The sequence below is a fragment of the Sorex araneus genome, chromosome 4 (genome assembly GCF_027595985.1).
Source record: "Sorex araneus isolate mSorAra2 chromosome 4, mSorAra2.pri, whole genome shotgun sequence".
NCBI lineage: Eukaryota > Metazoa > Chordata > Mammalia > Eulipotyphla > Soricidae > Sorex > Sorex araneus.
This window is the reverse complement of record NC_073305.1, coordinates 184,466,885-184,488,666: the sequence shown is the minus strand read 5'-3', so window position 1 is coordinate 184,488,666 and position 21,782 is coordinate 184,466,885. Positions and strand designations below refer to the sequence as shown.

The following is a 21,782-nucleotide window of genomic DNA, read 5'->3' as shown; positions in this document are numbered from 1 at the left end:
AGCACCAGGCAGCCTCTGCCAAGGGGGGCGGCAGGCCCATCCCCAGCCCCGAGGGACCTGCAGCCACCAGCAGGGGGCGCGAGGAGCTGGCCTGGTGGAGGCAGCCGGGCGGCTGTGCCCGGTGCCCGCTGTCACATGCGGTGCCTGGCACCAATCACCTCATTCAAGACCCTCCTGTCTGAGGGGGCGGGACTCGGGGCCGGAGTGAGGGCACTGATGAGCCCAGAGCGGGGAGAGTGACGTGGGCTCTGGGCAGCTGTAACTGAGTCAGTCCTCGGGTCAGCAGTGGGCCCGGAACTGGGAGCCTGGCTGCCCCGGGGAGGTGCCTGGGGCCTTGCGGGCCGGGCCGGGCCAAGGGTCTGGTATCTTATGGGACCACCCAGTCTCACTCCAAGTACAGGATTTTGGGGGGTATTTTTTTGCTTTTGTTTTTCGTTAGAAAAGCAGCTCTCCCCCTGCGTGTCCTCTGAAGGGACAGGGCTGGACAGTGTCCCCGAGTGACCGCGGCAGGAGCGTACTTCCACATAGTCCGTGGGCACCAGCCCTCGCTCTCCTCTGCTGTTCTTTCCCTCCAGCCAGCCTCCGCCGATGTCCTGCGGGAGAAAGGGAGATCAGAGACGTGCCGCACTCCTGCGGCCACTGTGCATCCAGACCGGGCAGGCCCGGGGGGATGGCTGCGTGGGGCTGACTCCACCTGCACCCCTCCCGCGCCCACCAGAGCCTCTACAGCCCTGGGCGGGGCCCCTGCCTGTGCCCAATCCCTTAGGAGCCACATCTGACAGAACCGACCAAAGCCTTCAGGAGCCCCCTGGGCAGAGCAGCCCAGGCTGACAGGCCGGGCCCCGGGGTAGTCCCCGCAGAGGAGAGGAAGCATGCAGGGGGCAGGGGCGGGGAGCTGGGGGGTGGTCAGCCGATGTGGCCTGGAGTCCTTCTTTGGCCACCTGGAGCAGAACGAGGCGGGGAACTGCCCCATTCCTCTGGGTGGCACCGGCACATTCATAACGACACCCCGAGGTCCTGGGGCTCGGGGCAGGGCTGGTGGCCAGACCCTGACACACGCAGGGGGACGAGTGGACGTGGGGCCTTGTGAGAAACCCAGATGCTGCAGCCCGATTTGGCTGCGGTGTCCCCCTGTCTGTCTGGAGGCCCGTCAGGCTGGCCGCCCCGGGACTTCCCCCTCCTGTGTCAATGTGGCCGACTCACTTCTCCAGAAGACGTCCAAGCAATGGGGAGGAAACTTCATGTGGGTTTGGATGATCAACTTTTCAAATAAAACCCTCCAAGGAGCCCTAGGGACAACTGGAGCTCAAGGTAGTGACGCTCTTACCGAGTTTGTAATCGTGATGATTTCTCCTTCGTTAACTGTCAGTTCATTGTTTCCAGGCTCAGCAGCAAAATCATACAAAACCCGCGCCTGTGGGGAGGAAAAGGGGGAATTGTGAAGGAAACGCAGAGGAAGAACCTGGATGTCTCACAGTGCCAGCGGCAAGTAGGAAAACCCCTGAGCTCCGGGAAGGGAAGAGGAGAGGCCAGAAGGACGCAGGACGCCCTGGGAGGAGGGTGGGGAAGCAGGCAGGCCCCGTGCAAGCTCGCCCTTCGGCCCACCCTTCAGCCGCAGAGGCTGGTAAATTCTCAGGGCCAGCACAGACGTAAGCACCAGGTCTATTTCCACCCTCCTGACGGCCTCCCGGGGCCCCCGCCGTGACCCAGGGTGCTGTCGCCACTTGCAATCAGTCTCCTGCAGGGAAACCTTCACTTCACAGGAAACAGGCAGCAACCCAGCTGCTTCCCACAGAGGAACCTGGGCACGGACCCAGCGACGCAGACCCGCGAGAGCACGGCCATGGGCCGGGCACAGACTTGGACACGCGGGGTCGACCTCCCTGTGCAAGCCCCAGGCCGCCGTCTCTCTGAGCAGGAAGTGCATTTGGAAAACTGGCGATCACGATGTAAGAAACCTGGTTTGTTTTCAAAATCGTTTTCAGCTTCACACAGCGGACAAGTCAAGCAGAACAACGGACTGGCACTCACCTGACAAATATTCCCGCCCCCCGCCACGCGGCTGGGCCGGCCAGGCTCTGGTGGGCACTCGTGTTAGCTCTGTCAGGATGGGGGGGCGGGGACCAACACCACGACCCTGCCTTGAAACACACAGAAAGTAACCAGACGCCCAAGGGAGGGGGGCGGGTCCGCAGCAACCAGGGGCCGAGTCAGGTGCTCGGTGTGGAGTGGGCGTCTCGGCGAGCTTCAGAGCAGACCGCCGCAGAGACGGTCGGGAGCGGACTCTCAGGTAGGAACTGCTGGAGCAGGCGCGGGGGAATCTGGATTTCCCGGGAACTCGGCAGACAGGGGCGACAGCCCAGGGGACAGGGCGGCCGGGCCGGGGGTCTGAGGAGGCCCCTGCCCTTCCCTGGTCCTCCCACAGCCTGCTGAAATGCAGCCAATGCCCGAGGACCGCGAGGGCAGAAGGCCACAGCGCCGAGTGTCCTAACTTAGGGCCTGGGGAAACAGGTCAAATGTTTAAAGAAGAAAACCCCGACTCGCTTACACACGACTAAACGTTCCCTCCACGCACAGCTGTACACACGTGTATATTTCAACACGGTAAGCTTATTTCAACATGGGCTGAGACACTTTTTTCCACACCTACAGATGCTTTTCCCAGCAGAACTGTGGCGGAGGCACCCTGGGAGAGCAGCAGCTCTGAGGATAAGACTGGGGGAGGGCGCCCCCCGCAGGGCCCAGACCTGGGTGCACGCCTCTCCCCTCCCGGCCCCACGCCGACCTCCCCCCCCCAGCTGGGAAGACACGGCCACCGCAGACCCCGGCCCGGCCTCACGCTCGCGGCCACCAGCCACAGCCTCCGCTACAAGGGCAGCGCGAGGGTTCCAGAAAGGGCCCCTGGCCAGTGCCCGGCCACTCTCTCCCTTGCCCGCCGGTAACGGGAAGGCCAGGAGGGCAGCTGAGCCCAGGCGGCGGGCCCAGGGTGCCCCGCGCCCTGTCCCACCCCGGCTGGACCCCCTGTCCTAGGATCCGTGACAGTGTCATGAGGCCCCACCCGACTCTGGGGCCCGGGGAGCAGCGTCCTAATTGGGGTTGCAGAAGCCGCCCGAGGAACAAGGCGGCACAGAAGGCACGGGGACACACGTGAGGGCCGGGCCTGCAGCAGGCGGGAGTTAGAGCCCGGCCCGCGGAACGAGGGGTGTAGTGGACACCGTGAGGGGCCGAGAGAACGGCAGAGGAGGAAGGCTGGGCAGAGGCGCTTCACTCCTGCTCGTCTCGGGGAGGGGGAAAGACACCAGCCCAAGCCCAGAGCCTGAGGGAGCAGCCACGGAACTCAACACCCCAGCTAGGAGCCGGGGTGGGGCCGGAGCTGCTGCTCTTGGGTTTTGCACATGTCACACTAGACCTTAGTAGACTCAAGAGCTCAGCTTGGCCCTCCCACCTCGGACGGGGCATGCACCCAAGCACTGAGAAAGGCAAGGGAACGAGGGGCCGCTGGCCGGGAGCCTGAGAGACCCTGCGCGGGGGCGTGGATTCTAACCCATGCGTCACCCTCTGCGGGGCGCCACACCCAGTGGCCCCCGGGAGCTACTCCCAGCTCTGTGCTCAGCAGGGATCCAACCCGGCCTCCTGCACGCAAGGAAATCGAGGTATTCTCCAACTCAGGCTTGCCTCATGGAACCAACACTCGCCCCAGTTTCTGTAAGATCTGACATATTTAGTGCTTCCCAGTGTCCCTTTCACCTAACAAGCTGACCAGGAGAAACAATGTAACACGCCTTACTGAGGTCTCCCACGGACCAGGGAGGATTTGCCTCTATTCAAAGCGGTTCAGGCTTGAGGAGCTGCAGGGTTTCAGACTTCTGAAACCCACCCGGGATTTCAGAAGTCACGGCTTCACCTGTCGCGTCTCTGAATCAAATACAGAATTAAAACACCCCTGGAAAATTTCGTCCTGGTAGGTGCAGCCCCCCGAGCCTAGGAAGGACCCTCTGGGTCCTGAGCCTCCCTCTGCCTAACTTCTGGCCTCCCTCCGCCTAACTTCTGGCCTCACCCCGCCTAACTTCTGGCTGAGGGTCCTCAGACAGCGATGTGCAGCTCTGCACGTCTCACCTGTGCCAGCCAGGACAGGTGGAGGTCTGGGAGAGCTCCAGAGGGTGGTCACCCCATTACGAAGAAGGAAAGAAAACAATGTGTTTCGTAATCTAGTCAAGAATACCACCCAGACACAGCTGCCCGCAGCTGTCCCAGGGGAAGCGACCTCCGTAAGAGACGTGTGATTCCTAGTTTTTGATGTCTGGGAAGGAAAAGGTCTGCTGAGAATGGCTGGAAATTTAATTTCTGTTATGCACAAAGTTTCACTGTCAGCAAAAACTGGTATGCTCTCCAAAAATATTTTCCCTGAAATGGATTTCTATCTGTTATCCTGAAATGTGATACACTTGAAGGAATTTTTTTTAACTGGTCAAGTTTGAGAATTTTCCAACATGAACAAAAATGTAAGTAGAAGTTCACGGAATGCAGGAATATAAATGCAGAAGGAACATTTGAAATAATCTTAAATCTGAGTGTAACAAAGTGCAGTTACACAATCCCACTGAAAAGAAGGTCTCAAAGTTCCCCCTCACTTCCACCCCACCCTGTCCCCACCCACAGTCCTGGGCAGCCCCAGACCTGAGCAAGTGTCCTCGCGGAGGCCGTGCTGGAGGCTGGAGTGACCTGACGGTACTGTTCACCGATTCGGCAGGCGAGGACAGAGGCAGTACGAGAGAGGTGCTTGCCTTGCATGAGGCCAGCCCAGATCCCGGCCCCAGCACCACACACGGTCCCCTGGGGCCACCAGGAGTGATCCCTGAGCACAGAGCCCAAGTACCACCAGGTGTGGCCACAAAACCAAAACAAAAACCAAACTCAACAGATGAAAGCTTCTTTAGGTTGACTATAGTAGAGCCATCAAAAAGAAGTTTTCTTTGATGTGGTCACATCAAACTGTCTGTAACACGGGTCCAACATTGCTCTCACCAATGAGCCAAACAGAGACTTCTGACACGTGTGACTGCCTCCTGCCCTGCCCATAGTTCGTATCACACACTCAAACACACACACACACACACTCAAACACACACACACACACTCACTCACACAGACTCTCGCAGCTGGCCTTGTGCTCTGGAGGCTGCGTGGCTGCTGCCAGCTGGGGCTGGTTCTCTCCCGGTGGAGGCTGCGGGGAGCAGTCCCCATCTGCGGCCACCGCCAGCCTCTGCAGCTGCAGGGCCAGCATCCCCCGGCGCCAGGAGGCAGGCGTCCCTGCTTCCCAGTTACAACCCGACAGAACCTCGGGGCGGCGGGGACCAGGCTCCAGGGCCTACAGTCCTGCACAGAGAAAACGCGACTTTAGGAAGAAAGACTTCCTGCGACTCGTATCCGGAAGGGTCCGACTTTCTGACACACCAGAGAGCTCTGCGACAGATCACAGGGAAAACACGTCCCTCGGACACTGGACAAGGGCCTGACTGCACATACGCGGCCACGTGGCGGTCTCACTGGGTCATGCCCACAGCAGGGAGGATCCCGGCCACCCTCCCCGGGCCACCACGGCACGGGAAGGTTCTCCACCGCGGCACAGAGAGAAGTCCCGGGCCGGGCGACGGCACAGCGGGGAGGGCACTGCCTTGCACACGACCCCGCGTGGCCCCTGAGCACTGCCAGGAACCAGCCCTGAGACGGCCCGGCCTGGCCCCCAAGCAAAACAAAACAGAAAGGGTGAGGCCTGAGAACGGCTGAGCAATGAAAGGGGGTGACAGAAGGAGGGGCCTCCCCCGGCCCCCCTCGTGGGCTTCCAGGCACCCTCCGAGGGCCGGCGTCACCGCCTGCCTGCCGAGGGAATGCCGCCAATGGGAGACGCCCTGGAGTCCTGGCGCTGACCTACAGAAACTACACAGGGGTCTGTCCAACTACACAGTGGCGACGAGGGAGAGAATCGAGATACGCGAACAACCAGCCAAGGGGGGGAGTGGGAGCGGAGGAACTCGGGCAGGGGCTAGGAGCCCACCTCAGAGGGAGGACGCGACCTGGGTTCCGACCCAACGAGACGCCGGAGACCCGAGGGTCTGGCTGCTGAAGAGCTGGGTGGTAGCCACAGACTTGATTTCCGCGCCGGCGTGGCAGCAGGGGGAGGGGTCTGCCCGGCCAACTCGGGTCGGATCCCCAGCACCCCACGTGGTCCCCGAGTCATGCCAGGAGTGATCCCTGAGTGCAGAGCCAGTGGGGTGTGGCCCCAAACACACACACACACACACACACACACACACCCTATTTCTGGTATCCTGGTTGCATTTTAACTTTAATTAAAAAATTTTTAATTGCATCACCATAAGATCTATAGTTACAAAGTTGTTCATGATCAAATCTCAGTCATCCAGTGTTCCAAGATCCCTTCACCAGTGCACATGTCACCACCAGTTTCCACCCACCCACCCACTGCAGCCCGCCTCTAGGCAGACTCCCTCTCTCTCTCTCGGTTTCTCCCCCCATCCTTAGTCACCATGGCTTGCAATGCTGTTCCTGAAAGGGGATCATACATGTTCCTTCACCTCCTTTCAGCTCCCAGAGTGATCATTCCCAACTGTCACTGTCCCAGCGGTCCCTTCTCTGTCCTACCTGACGGCATTTTAAAAGGATTTCCGTCTTTGGAAACATCCCTTTCAGTGTGTGAGAGATGAGGCCGGGCGTGGGGGCGCGGCTGGGCCAGCAGTGCAGGGCCCTGAGGTGGGGGGAGGGAGACCCCTCAGACTCCACCCAGGCTCTACTTGGGAGCGTGTTGGACGGGTCCCCGATACAGGGGTTTTAAGGAAGCTATAAATGTACCAAAGGAAGTCTTAGGGGAGTGTTGTAAAGAGGACATCAAACGGGAACAAACCCCTTGAGCCATGGGCTGGATGGCACAGTGGGTAGGGAGATTGTCAGGGGGGGAGTCAGGACTGAGCCCGGGGCACAGCTGGTGTGGTCCCAAAGTACACAAACGACAAATACTGGAGTCCTTAAGAGAGGGAGAGAATTTTCTTTTTATTCCAATTAAAATGCATCCACTTTGCTTGGCCAAAAAAGAAAATTACAAAACCGAACCCAAACACGCTAAAATACGTCCAAGTGGAAACCGCCCCCAGTGCAGCCGCAGACCAGGCTGTTCCCCCCCACGCAGCCACTACTCACGGCGGGGAGGGGGCAACTGGACACCACAGACGCTTGCATTTGCTGGCGGGCTTATGGAAGCGAGTCTGCAGGCTGCGGTAAGCGGACGCCGGGGCAGGGTTCCCACCCGCGGGACAGCGCGGCAGCACTCGGCAGAGTCTGGAGCCGCACTCACAGGGGCCCCTCCTGAGCCGGGGGTGCCCCCCCACTTTGCTGAGCCCCACTCGCAGTGGGCCAGACTACACCGCAGAGGGGCCCCGGGCCAAGGGCTCCAGGCCGGGGGTGAGACTCGGACAGGGGAAAACCCGGCTCCGGCCAGGGAGAGGGTCGGCTTCTCTGTGGAAGGTGGACAGGAGCTTGCTGTGCTCAGGGCTGCAAGTGGGGCCAGTCAGACCCCGGGGCTGTCCAGGGCCTGCGCTCGGAAGGCAGTACCCTCCCTGCTGCATGCCGTGGGCACCCTCTCAGGCCCAAGGGGTGGGAGTAGGGGCCACCCTGACAGTGTTCAGGTGCGACTCCCAAAGGTTCTGGGGGCAGGGCCCAGGCCTGCTGCAGGTCAGCCTGGACTCAGCCCACTGAGCACTGGGGGCGGAGCCCAGGCCTGCTGCAGGTCAGCCTGGACTGAGCCCGCGGAGCAGCTCTCTGGCCTTGGAGCTCTTCCTGGAAGTCGGGCGCCTGCCAAAAGGATAACAAAGATCATGGAACTTTCCCTTCCCTACTTCCGCACAGCAAAGCACAAAGAAACCGCCTCAAAGTTTGACTCAAAAGACAAGAAAACAGAATCTTGCTGGCTTGGTTTGGTTGGGCTTTGGGGCCACACCTTGTGGTGCTCAGGGCTGACTCCCAGCTCTGTGCTCTGGGATCACTCCTGGCAGGCTCGGGGGACTCTGGATCGGCTATGTGCCCTGCCCTCAGTACGATTGACCCAGCCCCTACGAGCAGGATCTCAGTGGTGTAACACACTCTGAGTACATTACCTATCTATGTAGCCCTCACAACCGCAGATGCACAAGCCACATGATGCAAGATAAATAATAATAAGGAAAAGCAAAAACAAAAACAAAAGCAAACGTTCTGCCAAGGACTGGAAAGTGCCTCTAAAACACTGTTTGGCAGCAGGTCCCCTGTCCTGGCAGAAACACGGCCCCTCAGCTGACAGCCCTGTGCTCGGTGCCAGCCTGCTCCTGCCCTCCTTCCCCAGCCCCGCTCACCCCCACCCTCCCTTCCCCAGCCTTGCTTCCCCAGCCCTGCTCCCCGCCCTCCTTCCCCAGCCCTGCAACCCCCGCCCTCCTTTCCCTAGCCCTCCTTCCCCAGCCCTGCTCCCCTCCCTCCTTTCCCCAGCCCTCCTTCCCTGGCCCTCCTTCCCCACCCCTGCCCCCCCCCCGCCCTCCTTCCCCACCCCTGCTCCCCCACCCTCCTTCCCCCAGCCTGCTCCCCTTGCCCTCCTTCCCCACCCCTGCTTCCCCCGCCCTCCTTCCCCAGCCCTGCTCCCCCCGCCCTCCTTCCCCAGCCCTGCTCCCCCCACCCTCCTTCCCCAGTCCTGCTCCCCCAGCCGGCCTTCCCATGCCCGGCAACGCCCTGGCCAGCCTCAGGAAAAGCCCGGCCCCAACCAAAATAGCTTTGCTGCTTCCTCATTGTTAAGTGACCTGTGCACTGAAGTAAACAAACAAGAGAACCAGCAGCAGCCCCCCAGATCCAACCCCGGAGCCAAGCGGGAGAAAACTGGCCCCCCCAGAACAGCGTCTGGGCATGTTCCCCAGTGCCCCCCACCCCCACGAGAGAGGGAATCCCTGGTAGCACCAGCCCGGTGGGCCCAGCGCTGCACAGCCGGTTCTCAGCCGCCCAGGCCCAGGGAGCGGGGAGCACGTGTGTGCAGAGCCCCAGAGCGGCGTGGGGCCCCGGGCTCAGGAGGCGTCCCTGACCTCCGAGGCGGGTGTACCTAGCAGCGCAGTCCGTATGCTAGAGTGCTCTGGGCCACAACTCTGGAAAGTTCTGGAAGAAATCTCAGGGCTCGGGCCTGGGTGGCTGTGCGGTTCTGCATGGGACTCTGGTCACCCAGAAGCCTATCCGGTGTGGGGTACGTGCATGGCCGAGGGGTATGACCCTCGGGGGTCCCTGCACCCAGCCCTCTGACAAGTCACAATAACCAGCACGGAGTAAGAAATGAACAATTTGCAATAAATTGGCAAAAACCCCTCGTTTCTCTAAACAGCAACCTGAGAAAAACATAATGGTGGGTGGGATGGTGAGGGGTGGGAGTGGGCACGAGTCCCAGCTGCAACAAAACCCAGAGTCAAGCAGAAGCAGAGACAGGTCTCCCCCACAGAGCCCGTCCGCCGGCTCCGTGACACCAGCTCAGCAGGGTTTCGAGGACGGCCCAAAGCATCTCCGACTCGAACCCGAGACACACCCCGGCGCTGTAAGTAAGAACCTCAGGTGACACGGTGCCAAAAAGAGAATTCCTGTTTGAACTTGGTGTCATTTATTTTTTTTCCATGCTAGTGATCGCTGCCAAGAGCTCTTCCACTTGAACTCCCCGGGCCACTGTATCCTGAGAACTCGGGCAACTCGGCCAAGGGACGACCCCCCGGCATCAGAGACGTTAAGAGAAAGTGCCCTCACAAAGGACTAGAGCCCACTCGCCCTCAGGTGCAGTTCTCACAGGTGCAGAGATGCTCAACTGGACGCCGGAAGAGGTGGCAGACGCGGCAGGTGTGCCAGGGCAGGGCTCCCGGGGGAACTGCTGGGGGTAACTTGGGGTGACCCCAGGACGGTCTCCACTGTCATCCGGAGACCTTGTGGGTAACCTGAGGAACCCCAAACTGACGGGAGTTGGCGGAAGAGCAGCTCGTGCCGCTGGCCCTCGGCCTCTGTCCCCAGCATAAAGGAACCCACCCGGGGCCGAGGGGCACAGCACTGCTCGGCTGGCCCTTAGTGACCAGGACAGCCGGGAGAATAGAGAATGAGAAAACTAATGCGTTCCAGGGGCAGGCAAGATGTGGCACTCAAGCGGCAAAACTCCACGAGCCAAGATCAAACAGCAGAAAGCCGGAGAGGCGGCAGGGGGGCCGAGAGCAGAGCCCCCCACGGCCAGGAGGCACTTTCTGGCCCAGGCCTGGGAGGGGAGGCGTGCGGAGTGCCTGGGAGAAGCGGAATTCCGGGTGGGAAGACAGGGACCGAGGATCGCATCAGGCTGGGCTGTGCCTGTCCGAAGGGCAAGAGGAGGCTGAAAAATGGGCCTCGGGGGCTGGGAGGACGGCCACGCGACCCCAATCCCACAAGGACGGGAAGCAGACAGAACATCATTTTCTGGAAGTGGTAAAGCCCTTCAGAGTCTGTGAGAACTGCAGCCCACAGCTCTGAGCGGCGACTGGGTTTCACAAACACGCTGAGGGCTGATGAGGTGGCCTGCGGAAAGGCGCGGGCTTGCACGCGGCTGATCCCAGTCTGATCCCTGCACCATATTTCGTCCCCTCTCCCCCCAGCACTGCCAGGAGTGAGCCCTGAGCACTGCCAGGCAGGAGGGCTGAAAAACTGAAAACAAAACAATCATCCAAATAATGATCAAAACAATCATCCAAATAAAAAAACCCCACGGGTCTGCAAAGAGGCATCGCAATCAACCACAGGACACCAGGGCAAAGGGCTGTCCCTCCTGGGCAACCAGCGCCCGGCTTGGCGAGAACACTGACCGCAGCTTCTCAGCTGGGACCACACACCTCAAGCCCATCTGGCGGCTGCTGAAAAGTGACCCTCGCGGCCCCCCAGAACCCCAGAGCCAGCACAGCACCCCTTAAACATGAGGCGAGGCAGTTCTCTTTAGACCACCAAAAGCTGGAAAAGAAACCGTGTAAAGGAACATCCATGCTTTTCTCCAAAGAAATGCAACAGGTCTGCATGGGTTAACTGTGCCGCCGGGCACTGCACTGCTGCACTATTCCTAACGCTCTTGGTGGAGTCCGAAGGCTGCCTGTGTATGCCACCGCGATGAGTGGAAACACTGACAGTTTCACTCTCTTTCTTGCCTCATCTCTGCGGCTGGGAAATCCAGCACTCGGCTGAGTAACAGTGGGGAGCCCGTGTTCCTGTGCCTCGCTAGAGAACAGGCCTTGTCTGCCACTCAACAGCGCGCTCGCTGGATTGGTGAGGACGTTCTTCACTCCTGCGCCATGCTCCTTCTAACCCACCGTGATAGCTTTCAGCATACGTGGATGCCAGATTTTGCCAAAAGCTTCCTCCACATTGACTGGAATGATCGTATAATTTTTACCGCTCTTCCTGCTGACGAGTCGTTCCTTGATCTGCGTCTGTTCGGCCAACGCCCTTGCACTGCTGAAATCAATCCCACTTGGTCCCATGGATGATCCTTTTTTTTTTTTTTTTTGCTTTTTGGGTCACACCCAGCAATGCTCAGGGGTTACTCCTGGCTCTGCACTCAGGAATTACTCCTGGCGGTGCTCGGGGGACCATATGGGATGCTGGCGATCGAACCCGGGTCGGCCACGTGCAAGGCAAACACCCTACCCGCTGTGCTATCGCTCCGGCCCCTTGGATGATCCTTTTAATGTGCTGCTGAGTTCAGTCTTGACGGTCCTGTTGAGGACCGTGCCCAGGCTCACCGGGACACTGGCCTGTCGTTCCTTGGGCCGTGCCGCCTGCTCGGGCCACGCTGGCCCGTGACGGGTATTTAGAAAAACTCCCTCTTCTTCGGCTGCTTCAGGAGAGCTTGGGAAGGGCAGACAGCGGTCACCTCCGAAGATTTGCTAGGAATCGCCGGTAAGAACATCTGGATCTGGGCCTTCAGGCTGGGGGGGCTCTGACTGCTCCGTTTTCCTGCTAATCGGCCTGTTCCTCAGGGTGCTGGGGGGAGGGGACACCCCGGCAGTGCCCGGGGCTCACTCCTGGCTCTGGATCAGGGGTCACTCCTGGTGGTGCTCGGGAACCACAGGCAGCACCGGGCATCGTGCCCCACTTGGCCACAAGGCCAGTGTCCAGCCCAGCGCACCAGCGAGGGCTCTTGTCTCCTCACTTCTTCACGGTCCAGTCCTGCGATGCTGTAAGTCTTCTGTGTCCTCAGCTTTCTCCGCTCTCACTCGGACCCTGTTCATCAGTCTCTCCTTCCTGTCAGACCAGTCAGGGGTTTCTCACTCGCGCGCACCCTCTCAAAGGGCCGGCTTGAGCTCCCGCCAGCCTCGTGTACTGACGCTGACGTCTATTTGCTCCCACTCGAGTGTCAATACAGCCTTCGTCCTCCCGCTCTGGGTCACCCTGGCTGCCAGTGTGCCAGTGCCGGGCAGCAGCTGCCTGTCCAAGCCGGACGGGTTGGGGCGGGGGTGGGGTGGGGGGGTCGGGGCACACGGTCCAGAAGCAGCTGCAGCCCCGGCAGATAGGCGGGACCCGCCTCTGCAAACACCCAGAAGCCATGATGCACGGGCATGGGTTTGGTGAATGCTCCTGAGAGCGGGGTCCTGGTACCTGTGCGTCACAGATGAGCAGATTCTGGTAGTGACCCGGAGTTCAGGGTCCCCAGGGGCTGGTGACGGGGCACCTGTGAGTGACCAAGAGGCAAGCAGGAGGTGCCAGTAGGCGTGGGCGTGGCTAAGGCGGGCCCCACCCACCTGTCTGGGAGGCAAAAAGCAGCATTAGGTTAGCATGGGAGGGGCTCGCCTGAGACTCTGTCTCCTCCGTTGGGGCAAGGAGCCACCGGGGGCCAAGGGGCCTCCCAGAGGTGACAGTGCCCTGGACCCCAGCACGACTGTGTCTTCAGGATCTCCGGGCAGGTGGGGGCAGGGTCTTGCGCCCCCCTTGGCATGCTCCACATGCAAGGTCGGGGGTGGGGGACCCCCTTTACCTCACTGACTCTGAGGGGTGCCTGTGAAGCGAGAGCCAGTAAGCGCTCACCAGCAAGGTTGAGAGGTCACCAAGATGGTGCCCTAAGGTGACCCCACGTGTGGACACCACAACGGCCCACGACCACCGGACCCCCCAGGCCCTAGAGTTCTCTGTCGCTCCAGTGTCATGAGCACAGGGCCACAGGGGTGCCCGGTGTGTGGTGACACCCCGCTGCTCCCAGGATGGACCTGCCCCTCAGGCGGAGCCTGGGGCCCAGCAGTGGCATCCCCCTGGGCAGGCGGCCACACCCCCAAAAGGAAAACAATAGAGAGATAGAGAGAGAGACAGAGACAAGACAGAGACAGAGAGACAGAGAGAGAGACAGAGAGAGAGACAGAGAAACGGAGACAGAGAGACAGAGACAGAGAGACAGAGACAGAGAACTGCTGTTGAGGGCCTTGCCTCGCACAAGGGGGCAGCAGGGTGGGGGTTCTATCCCAAGAAGAGGCAGGAGTAAGCCCTGACACTGCTGGGCCACCCCCTGCCCCTGCCTCACACACACAGACACAACAGACACACACACAGACACAGACACACACACAGACACAGACACACACAGACACGGACACACACAGACACATAGACACACACACAGACACAGACACAGACACAGACAGACACATACACACACAGACACAGACACACAAACACACAGACACACACAACCTCTCTCAATCCCAAACACTCCCTGGCCCGAGGCTTCTCTTCAGCCACGAAACAAACTGGCCACATCTGCGCACGTTTCCTCTACCTGAACATTCCCAAGTTTTGCCCAGTCACCTGGCTGGCTACTGTCCAACCCAGCCTGTCCCTGGGGACGTCCTGGCCACTGCCGACACTGCTAGACACTCCTGAAATGTGGGCGCTGGACTCTGCCCTTTGTCCTCCTGCTGGTCACTAGAACCCGGGTCCCTCAAGGTTAGTCCCCTCCTCACTCTCCCCGGGTGACACCCTCCCGGACGAGGGCATGGGCACGTGCCGTCTGGACGCTACTGAGCCCCCAACCTGGACAAAGCAGACTGTCCGGGAGGCGCGGGGTCCTGGACGACTCCAGGAAGTCATAAAACCGAGACGTGTTCGGAGACGGGCTCGGAGCGCGAGAGGAAGCCGCGCACGCGGCGACTCCCAGGGAGCCGGGCTGGACTCCGGACGTGCAGGCGGCCAGGGCTCAAAGTCCTGCTCCCTGACAACGGCCAGCCAGTACCCTGCCCTGCAGACAGGCCGAGGGAGCAGCGGGAGGGTTCCGCAGACTCCACCTCCCGGGGCAGCCGGGCACAGCCCCCTGGGACACGTGGCAGCTGTGCCCCAGCTCTGCGGCCGGCTGGCTAGGGAAGGGCGCACTCCTCGGTCCAGAGATGGGTCTCTCTCCTCTCTCTCTCCCTCTCTCTCTCTCTCCTCTCTCTTCCCCCTTCCTCTCTCTCTCCCATAAAACTTTCTGCTCCACACCTGATTTCGGGAAAATCTTTCTCTTTTTAAATTTATATTTTGTAATCTTGAGATTACTTGAGTAATCTTTTAGAGGCTTCTAAAAGCCCAGGGCTAGGACGAATGGAGATGTTACTGAGACAGCTCGAGAAATTCGACGATCAACAGGATGATGATGATGATGATGATGATGATGATGATGATGACTTAGTAATCTTGAGCATGGCAGAGCCTGGCAAGCTACCCGGGGCATATGTGATATGCCAAAAATAGTAACAACAAGTTACTGGTGTCCACTGGAGCAAACAACTAGACGACAGTGCTACAGAGTTACAAAGTTACTCACTTGAGTTTCAGGCATAGAACGTTTCAACACCAATCCCTTCACCAGTGTCCAAATTCTCTTCTACAATAAAAGACGAGACTCAAGACTGCAATCTGGGGGCCGGAGCGATATTACAACCGGGAGGGCATTTACCCTGCAGGTGGCCGACCTGGGTTCGATCCCCAGCATCCCACCTGGTCCTGAGCCCGCCAGGAGTGAGCCCTGAGTGCAGACCCTCGGGGCTAAGCCCAGAGTACGGCCGGCTGTGGCCCCCAAAACCAAATCAAACCAAAGGAAAGGACTGCGTGCAAGCTGGGCGGAGGCGCGCTCCCTGCCAAGGGGACAGCACCACGGCAGCCCGAAACTGCAGCTCCTCCAAAGCAGGAGCAGGGCTGGGCTCCCGGCCACGGCCTCCACTCGGGTGAGGGGCCCCGAGGCTGGCAGGACACCGAGAGAGCGTCAGATCCAGCTGTGCTGCCCTGTCCTCTGACAGAATTGCCCCTTCCTGCTTCCGCTCAGGCAAGAAGGCCGCAGGGTCCGACCCTGATGCACGCGGGCAGCCACTGCCCTTTCTCGGGGAGCTCTGGGGTCTCTGCAGATCATGTGCTGCCCCTCCGCTGCCCACAACACAGTGTTCACTCTCCGAGCAGCAGAGCCAGCCACAGCAGGATCCCCGCCCTCTTACAAGCCTCGGGTGCTGAAGGCCACGAATCACTGCTATTTCCATGGAAACTCAATTGGGCCATTTCACTTCTGAAATGACAAGTGTGATGTTCTTGAGATGACAGATTTATGGGCGAGAGAGACGAGGTGGGAGCTGAGACACTGGCCCATGCACTGCCAACCCTGGGTGACTGTCCCCTGGCCCCTGAGCCCCGTTGGTGTTGGCCTCCCCCGACCCCCACAGAAAAAGAAAAATAAAGGATGATCATCCAGTATAGCTTCAGTACCCCAGCAGAAAGAACAGGAACACTTTCTCAGGTAACCACAAATCTCCGAAGTTCACGATCTGGATTTCATTTTGCGAAATGCCAATGACTGTCCCAAACACTTACTCACGGCTCCTGACCCTCCCCCAACACCCAGGCCCTTCTGCCGACAGCTGTCCGGCCGTCTCAAGCCCACGGGAGATGCTGGTGGCTGCTCAGGTGGGGGCGATGGGCCGGCCAGTGAGTCAGCCCAGTGGTAAGGGGTGGCCACGCTGCCAGGCGGCTCCGGTGGACGGGCGGGGCAGGAGCACAGAAGCGCTTGCTTTAGCAGGAGAGGATGGAGCTGTGGACGGGGGGGCAGTGTGGGCACACTTTCCCGAGCGGCCACACGCCGGCCCTCTGGGCGGGGGACACCTGCGCTGAGAACTGCCGGGCCCAGGCCAGGGTGCGAGCACTCCTCTGCAAAGACCCGGACAGCTGGGCCGGGAGCTCCGCAGAGAAGCGCAAACTCCAGGCCAGATGTCAGAGTCCGTGTTCTGAATCACCACCTTCCTGCGAGTGCTCAGAATCGCAGCCTTCCCGGCCCGCGGGCCCGCTGGCGCTCAGGGGAGGAAGGAGATGGAGCCGAATGTAACTCAGATCACACCCAAAACAGATTGCGGGGAAGGACAGAAACCAAGGCCTCCTGGGGCCGGAGCGATAGTACAGCCGATCGGGCGTTTGCCTTGCACGCGCCGACCCGGGGTTCAATCCCCGGCATCCCATATGGTCCCCCGAGCACTGCCAGGAGGAACCCCTGTGCATCAAGGGGTGTGGCCCAAAAAGAAAAAAAAAAGAGGTGACACGCAGGCCCCTTCTTCCCGGTGCCCGGGAGACAGGGCAGCTGCGGGGGAGTGGGTGGGCCCAGGGTACGCTCCCGCGGCGCCTCCGTGCTGAGCGCTCAACAGTCAAACCGGTTGAAACTCTTAAGCTTTTCCTTCCTCCACCCGACAGAATGAAAAGCACAGGCCTCACTCCAGACTGCCTGCCCGTCCTTGTCCCTGGCCCTTCGTCTGTATCACGCATGTTCCCCTTTCAGAACCACACTGCCCTGACAACACAGCCACGCCAAGCCACCACGACCCAGGATGCCCAGGGCCCGGCTGTCACCTGTGAGAAATGTCGGGTTACAAGTGTGTGTCCTGGGAGTCTGTTCACAGAACTGAAAAGAGACACCTTACACACGTGCACGTGTGCAGATCTTAACCCTCGAACGACTTTCCATTTAAGGTAATCTAGATCCTAGCTTCTTTTTTTTTGCTTTTGGGTCACACCTAGTGATGCACAGGGGTTACTCCTGGCTCTGCACTCAGGAATCACTCCTGGCGGTCCTCAGGGGACCATATGGGATGCTGGGAATCGAACCCGGGTCGGTTGCGTGCAAGGCAAATGCCCTACCCGCTGTGCTATTGCTCCAGCCCCCTAGATCCTAGCTTCTTAAGCAGTGGGTCACAACCTACATGTAATTGTATTACGTTAAAAAAAAAAAGTTGAAAATAAATTTCCAGTGGGCCGGGGGAGATGGTGCAGGGGTTAAGGCCCTTGCCTGGCGCGTGGCCGGGCCCGCTTCAAACCCTGGCATGGCAAACTCTCCCACACTCCGCCAGGAGTGACCCCTGAGCACCACTGGGCGTGGCCCTCAGTGAAAATGTTAAGAATGTCCCGACGGACAACCAGCAGCTGGTCGCTGTGCCTGTGGCCTGTCTGCGAGAAGCCCGGGACTGCTGACAGCCCGTGGCCCGGCTCACGTGAGCCGCCGGCTTCCCTCGCCACCTGTGTGTGCAGAAGCGGCGCTCGGGGCCAGAAACACAGGCACAAGTGCAGCCAGCCGGGCCCGGAGCACGCGCCACGGGAACCAGGCCGAGATGAGCTTGCCCGCGGAGACGGGCGGGCAGAGCTGCAGGGAACGGGGAAGGAGCCCGACGCCGCCAGACAGGACGCTCAGAGCAGGAGCGGGGAGCGACAGAGTGCATGCCCTGGAGCTGCCCAGTCTCCTGGGCACTGGGAAGTCGGGGCCTATGCGTTGCCTCACTCGGCCTCTCTGTTCCAGCAGCCCGGGGTTCCTGGGGTTGGTCCCGGCTCTGTGGGCAGGGCTGGCTGAGCATCACCCTTGGGGGCACCTCAGGAGGCCCCAAGCCACAGGCCTGAGCCAGCATAAGGGCAAATCACAGAGCAGATGCCGGGGTGAGAGGCCCAGGGAGAGGCAGGTGCGGGGTGGCTCCGCACCCCAACAAGACGGGTTGCTGCTGGGTTTGAGAAAGGCAGAAACAGGCTCAGGGCACCGGCTCAAGGCTTGTCTCTGCCCCAAGGTAACCCAGGTACCCTGATCGCGAGTATTAGTAAGCCCCAAGCCCAGCTGGAGCAAAGCCGCGAGGAAGGGACCCCTCACCCCCCTCACCGCCACCCACAGAGCTCAGGTTTCACGGACGCTGAAGAGCCGCTGAATGTAAGAACTGTAACACCATTTTATTTTTCTTTCTTGGATTTTTTTTTGGGGGGGGTCACACCCAGTTGTGCTCAGGGCTTACTCCTGGCTCTGAGCTTAGGGATCACCCCTGGAGGTGCTTAGGGATCACTCCTGGCTCCACACTCAGGGATCACCCCTGGTGGGCTCAGGGCTTACTCCTGGCTCTGTGCTCAGGTGCCACTCCCGGATCTGCCGCATGCAGGTAAGCACTGCACACTGGCGGGGCAAATGCTGGGGTCAAACCAGGACCGGCTGTGTGCGAGGCAAGCACACTTCTTGGCCCAAAGAATTCTTTAAAATACACAGGATTCCTAACTGACGAAATTTTAAAATTTAAATTCTTAAAAACAAAAAATGGAAGTTATTTTGACACTATCCAAGAGATCACTTATAACTCGGTTATCAAGGTTTATCTCTACAAAAGATTTTGGCTTTCTAGCAAAGGACTGGTTAGTAAATGCATATTCCTATATGTTAAGTTAAAATGCAAGTGCGTTTCCTTTGCAATCTTCCACCAGGCGTTTGTTCTGCTTTGGGGTCATGCCCGGCAGTGCTCAGGAAGCCGTGTGGCGCTGGGACCACCGGCTCCTGCGTACCCCAAGAGCCCAGTCTGTGGCGCTCTCTCCCCACAGTTATTTACTTTGGGGGCCACACTCGGTGGCGCTCAGGGTTTCTCCAGCCACCCCCCCCAACCCCCTACACAAACATTTTAAACCAGTTTCTTAAACCTTTAAGGGAAGGCCACACCTTCACCACCCAGCTGGAAAACGCACATACAATCTCCCTCCTGGACCCTGGCCCTGGCCCTGCTGGGGAAGGACCTGGTCTGCTAAGGACTCAAGTGTCCACGGAAGGACACGCAGACACATGGGGGATACGCAGACACACACGTGCACCCTCACCTCTCCAGCCCCTCCACACGCTAACGCCCCGTCACCCTGAGAACCCTGTGTGTGTTTTATCTGCAGTCACCACCTACTGCCAAGGCTGGTTTGGGGTGACCACGGTGATGCCCGGGGCTTATCCTGGCTCTGCGCTCAGGGGTCACACTCCTGGTGGGCCACAGAAGTGTCAGGGATTGAATCTGGTTGGCCACAGGCAAGGCCATGCTGTACTATCCGCCCCAAAGTGCACAGATTTAAAAACTCACTTAAGTGTACCAGGAAAAGTCTAAAGACTCTCCCAGCCGTAACCCAGGATGGCGCTGTTTCTCTCAGCAGGTGGGAACGTTCCGGCCCAGTTCTCTGGGTTGCCCCGACAGAGGGCCGCTGTCCTCGGGGCCGGGGCGGCAGCACCCTGGCCTGAGACAGGGCATGCCCAGGTTCTGTTCCCCCCAGGGACAGCGCCTGTCACCGACCAGGAATACGTCACACCTGCACTCTGGGGACGACCACCTGACTGGGCGAGGGTCAGTCTGGTGAAGAACGACTCAAGCCCGCCCTCTGCCCCTACTCCGTCAGGGCAGTCCTGCCAAGTTGCAGCCCCACCAGGAGGCCTGGCGTGAGAATCCCACCCGAGCTGGACCCTGCACAGAGACGCTGGCAAAGGCAAAGCCGTCGTCGGGAGCGGGGTTCTCGCAGCGTGACTCTGACGAGCTACAACCAATTCAGTCTCAAGAAGAGAGAAACTGAGGCGAGGCCAAGGCCCAAGTGAACAGAGCCCTGGCGTCCTGCAGTTCTGCTCCGGCCAGGAAAGGCAGGCGCAGGCCTTCCGGGGGAAAGTCATGGGGGCCCGAAGCCACCCCCACCCCATCCCCCAATGCGCGTGCTCAGGGCTCTCAGGACGGTCCCTGGCACCTGTGCGGCTCCCCTCGGCTGGGGGCATGAGCTGGGTGAGAGCCGTGACCCGGACTCCGAGAGCACTCTGCCGTGGTGGGACGCAGGGCTGTGGGCGGCAGTTCTCAGGGGTGCTGGTGAAGCCCCGGGTTTCGGTCCCACGGGGCTCAGCGCCTTGTTCCCACTGTGCTGAAATGTGTAAAAGATGCCCCCGCGCGTGGGTGCAGCCCACACCCGCACCCCAGGGCCGGTGAACCCGCGCCGGGGGCTGGACTGGGGGACTGGGCAGGTTCTGGTAAAGCAGCAGCAGCAGGAGGCGCTCAGAGAAACCCGTCTGGGCCCTCCAGCACCCCACGCACCCACCCACCCCTCCCGGGAGAGAATGCTCTGGAATGCCGTTTCAGGCTTGGCGCTCTGCCTGGGGAGAGGATACCACACGGCAGAGCAGGGTCGTCCCCGGGGGCTGCAGGAACAGAGAAGTGGAGCCTAGTTTGGAAACATCTGCAAGGACGGGGCCCGGGGGCCCGAGGCTCCAGGGCCCCCAAATAAGGTGAGATCTGGGCCAGCCCGTGCGGCGGGGCGGTTGGAGACGCAGGGGGGCCGGCCGTTCCCAGCTGCACGGCGGGAGGGGACACGGCTCGAGCTGGCAGAGGCCCCGCTGCCAACTCCAGCAGGGCACAGGGGGGAGCTGAGCGGCCAGGGCCAAGGGGACAGGAGTCGCCCACCCCCAGGCCCCGGAATTCCATCAACATCCCACCTGCAGACGTCACTGAGCCCTGGACGAGAGGTGGTGACCCGAGTCAGGCCGGGGACACCTGGCATAGGTGCTACTCTTCCCCATCCAACAGAGAGTCACTTCCCAGAGTCGCTGGGCTGGGCCGGACCCCCCACCCCTACACATCACCCAGCACACGGGCATCACACACATGCAAGGCTGACTCCACGCACTCACCGCTCCATCAGGAGTGACAACACCTCAAAATACACCCTCCAAGGAACATCAAGCCAAGGAAACTTTGCAACGTCTACTGTGAACCAGGAAGAAATGCCAATGACCTGAAACTTAACACAGTACGTAAACGCAGCCCCCCACTGTCGGGCAAAAGACAATGACATACGCTTCACGGAGAAAGAGAAGAACTTTGAGAGCAGAAAGGTACTGAGAAGTCACGGCACTGTCTGCAGGTACCTGACCGGGAACAGTGAGCGCGCTCCTTAAAGGCTACTGCAAGGGTGGCTAGGTGGGAGGCTCCCCCGCTGGGGAAAGCAGCCCACGAGCAGACCTGCTCCAAACCACGGCAGCACAGCGACGCTGTCCGTGGCCCTCGCTCCTGTGTGTGTGTGTGTTGTCTGGGGACCACACCAGGAAGTGCTCGGGGACCATCAGACCCCGGCCTCCTGCATGCAAAGCACCATCGAGCCATCTCCCCAGCCCTGGTCACACAACCACTTCAGGGACAAATCATACAAGATACACCTGGGCTTATTCCTGTGAACCAGGATGAGGTACAAAACCACACGGCAGGTTTGCTTGGCGACTGGAAACAACGGGAAAGGCGGTAAGCACCTACCACTCCCACCCTAACAGCGAAGAAATGCAGGAGCCGGCATTTCACGCCAACTCCAAAGGGCCGGCGGAGAGCAGCCCCGGAAGGCCCCAGCCGACAGCATCTGGGCGCTCCCAAGAACACGGCCCGAGCTCGTGACCCTGAGACTTGTACATGAGAAACAAGCGTGTA

At 60.2% G+C, this 21,782-nt stretch overlaps 1 protein-coding gene across 3 annotated transcripts in view; it reads right to left on the bottom strand.

Moving 5' to 3' along the window:
• SNX9 (sorting nexin 9) overlaps window positions 1-21,782 on the bottom strand; it is a 71,874-nt gene that overhangs the window by 38,995 nt on the left and 11,097 nt on the right. For all 3 annotated transcript variants that reach the window (XM_055135390.1, XM_055135392.1, XM_055135391.1), the window contains exons 2-3: window positions 1,328-1,414; window positions 519-593 (exon numbers count right to left, since the gene is read on the bottom strand). In XM_055135390.1, the coding sequence (XP_054991365.1) occupies window positions 519-593; window positions 1,328-1,414 (162 nt within the window). The remainder of the gene's footprint in view (window positions 1-518; window positions 594-1,327; window positions 1,415-21,782) is intronic.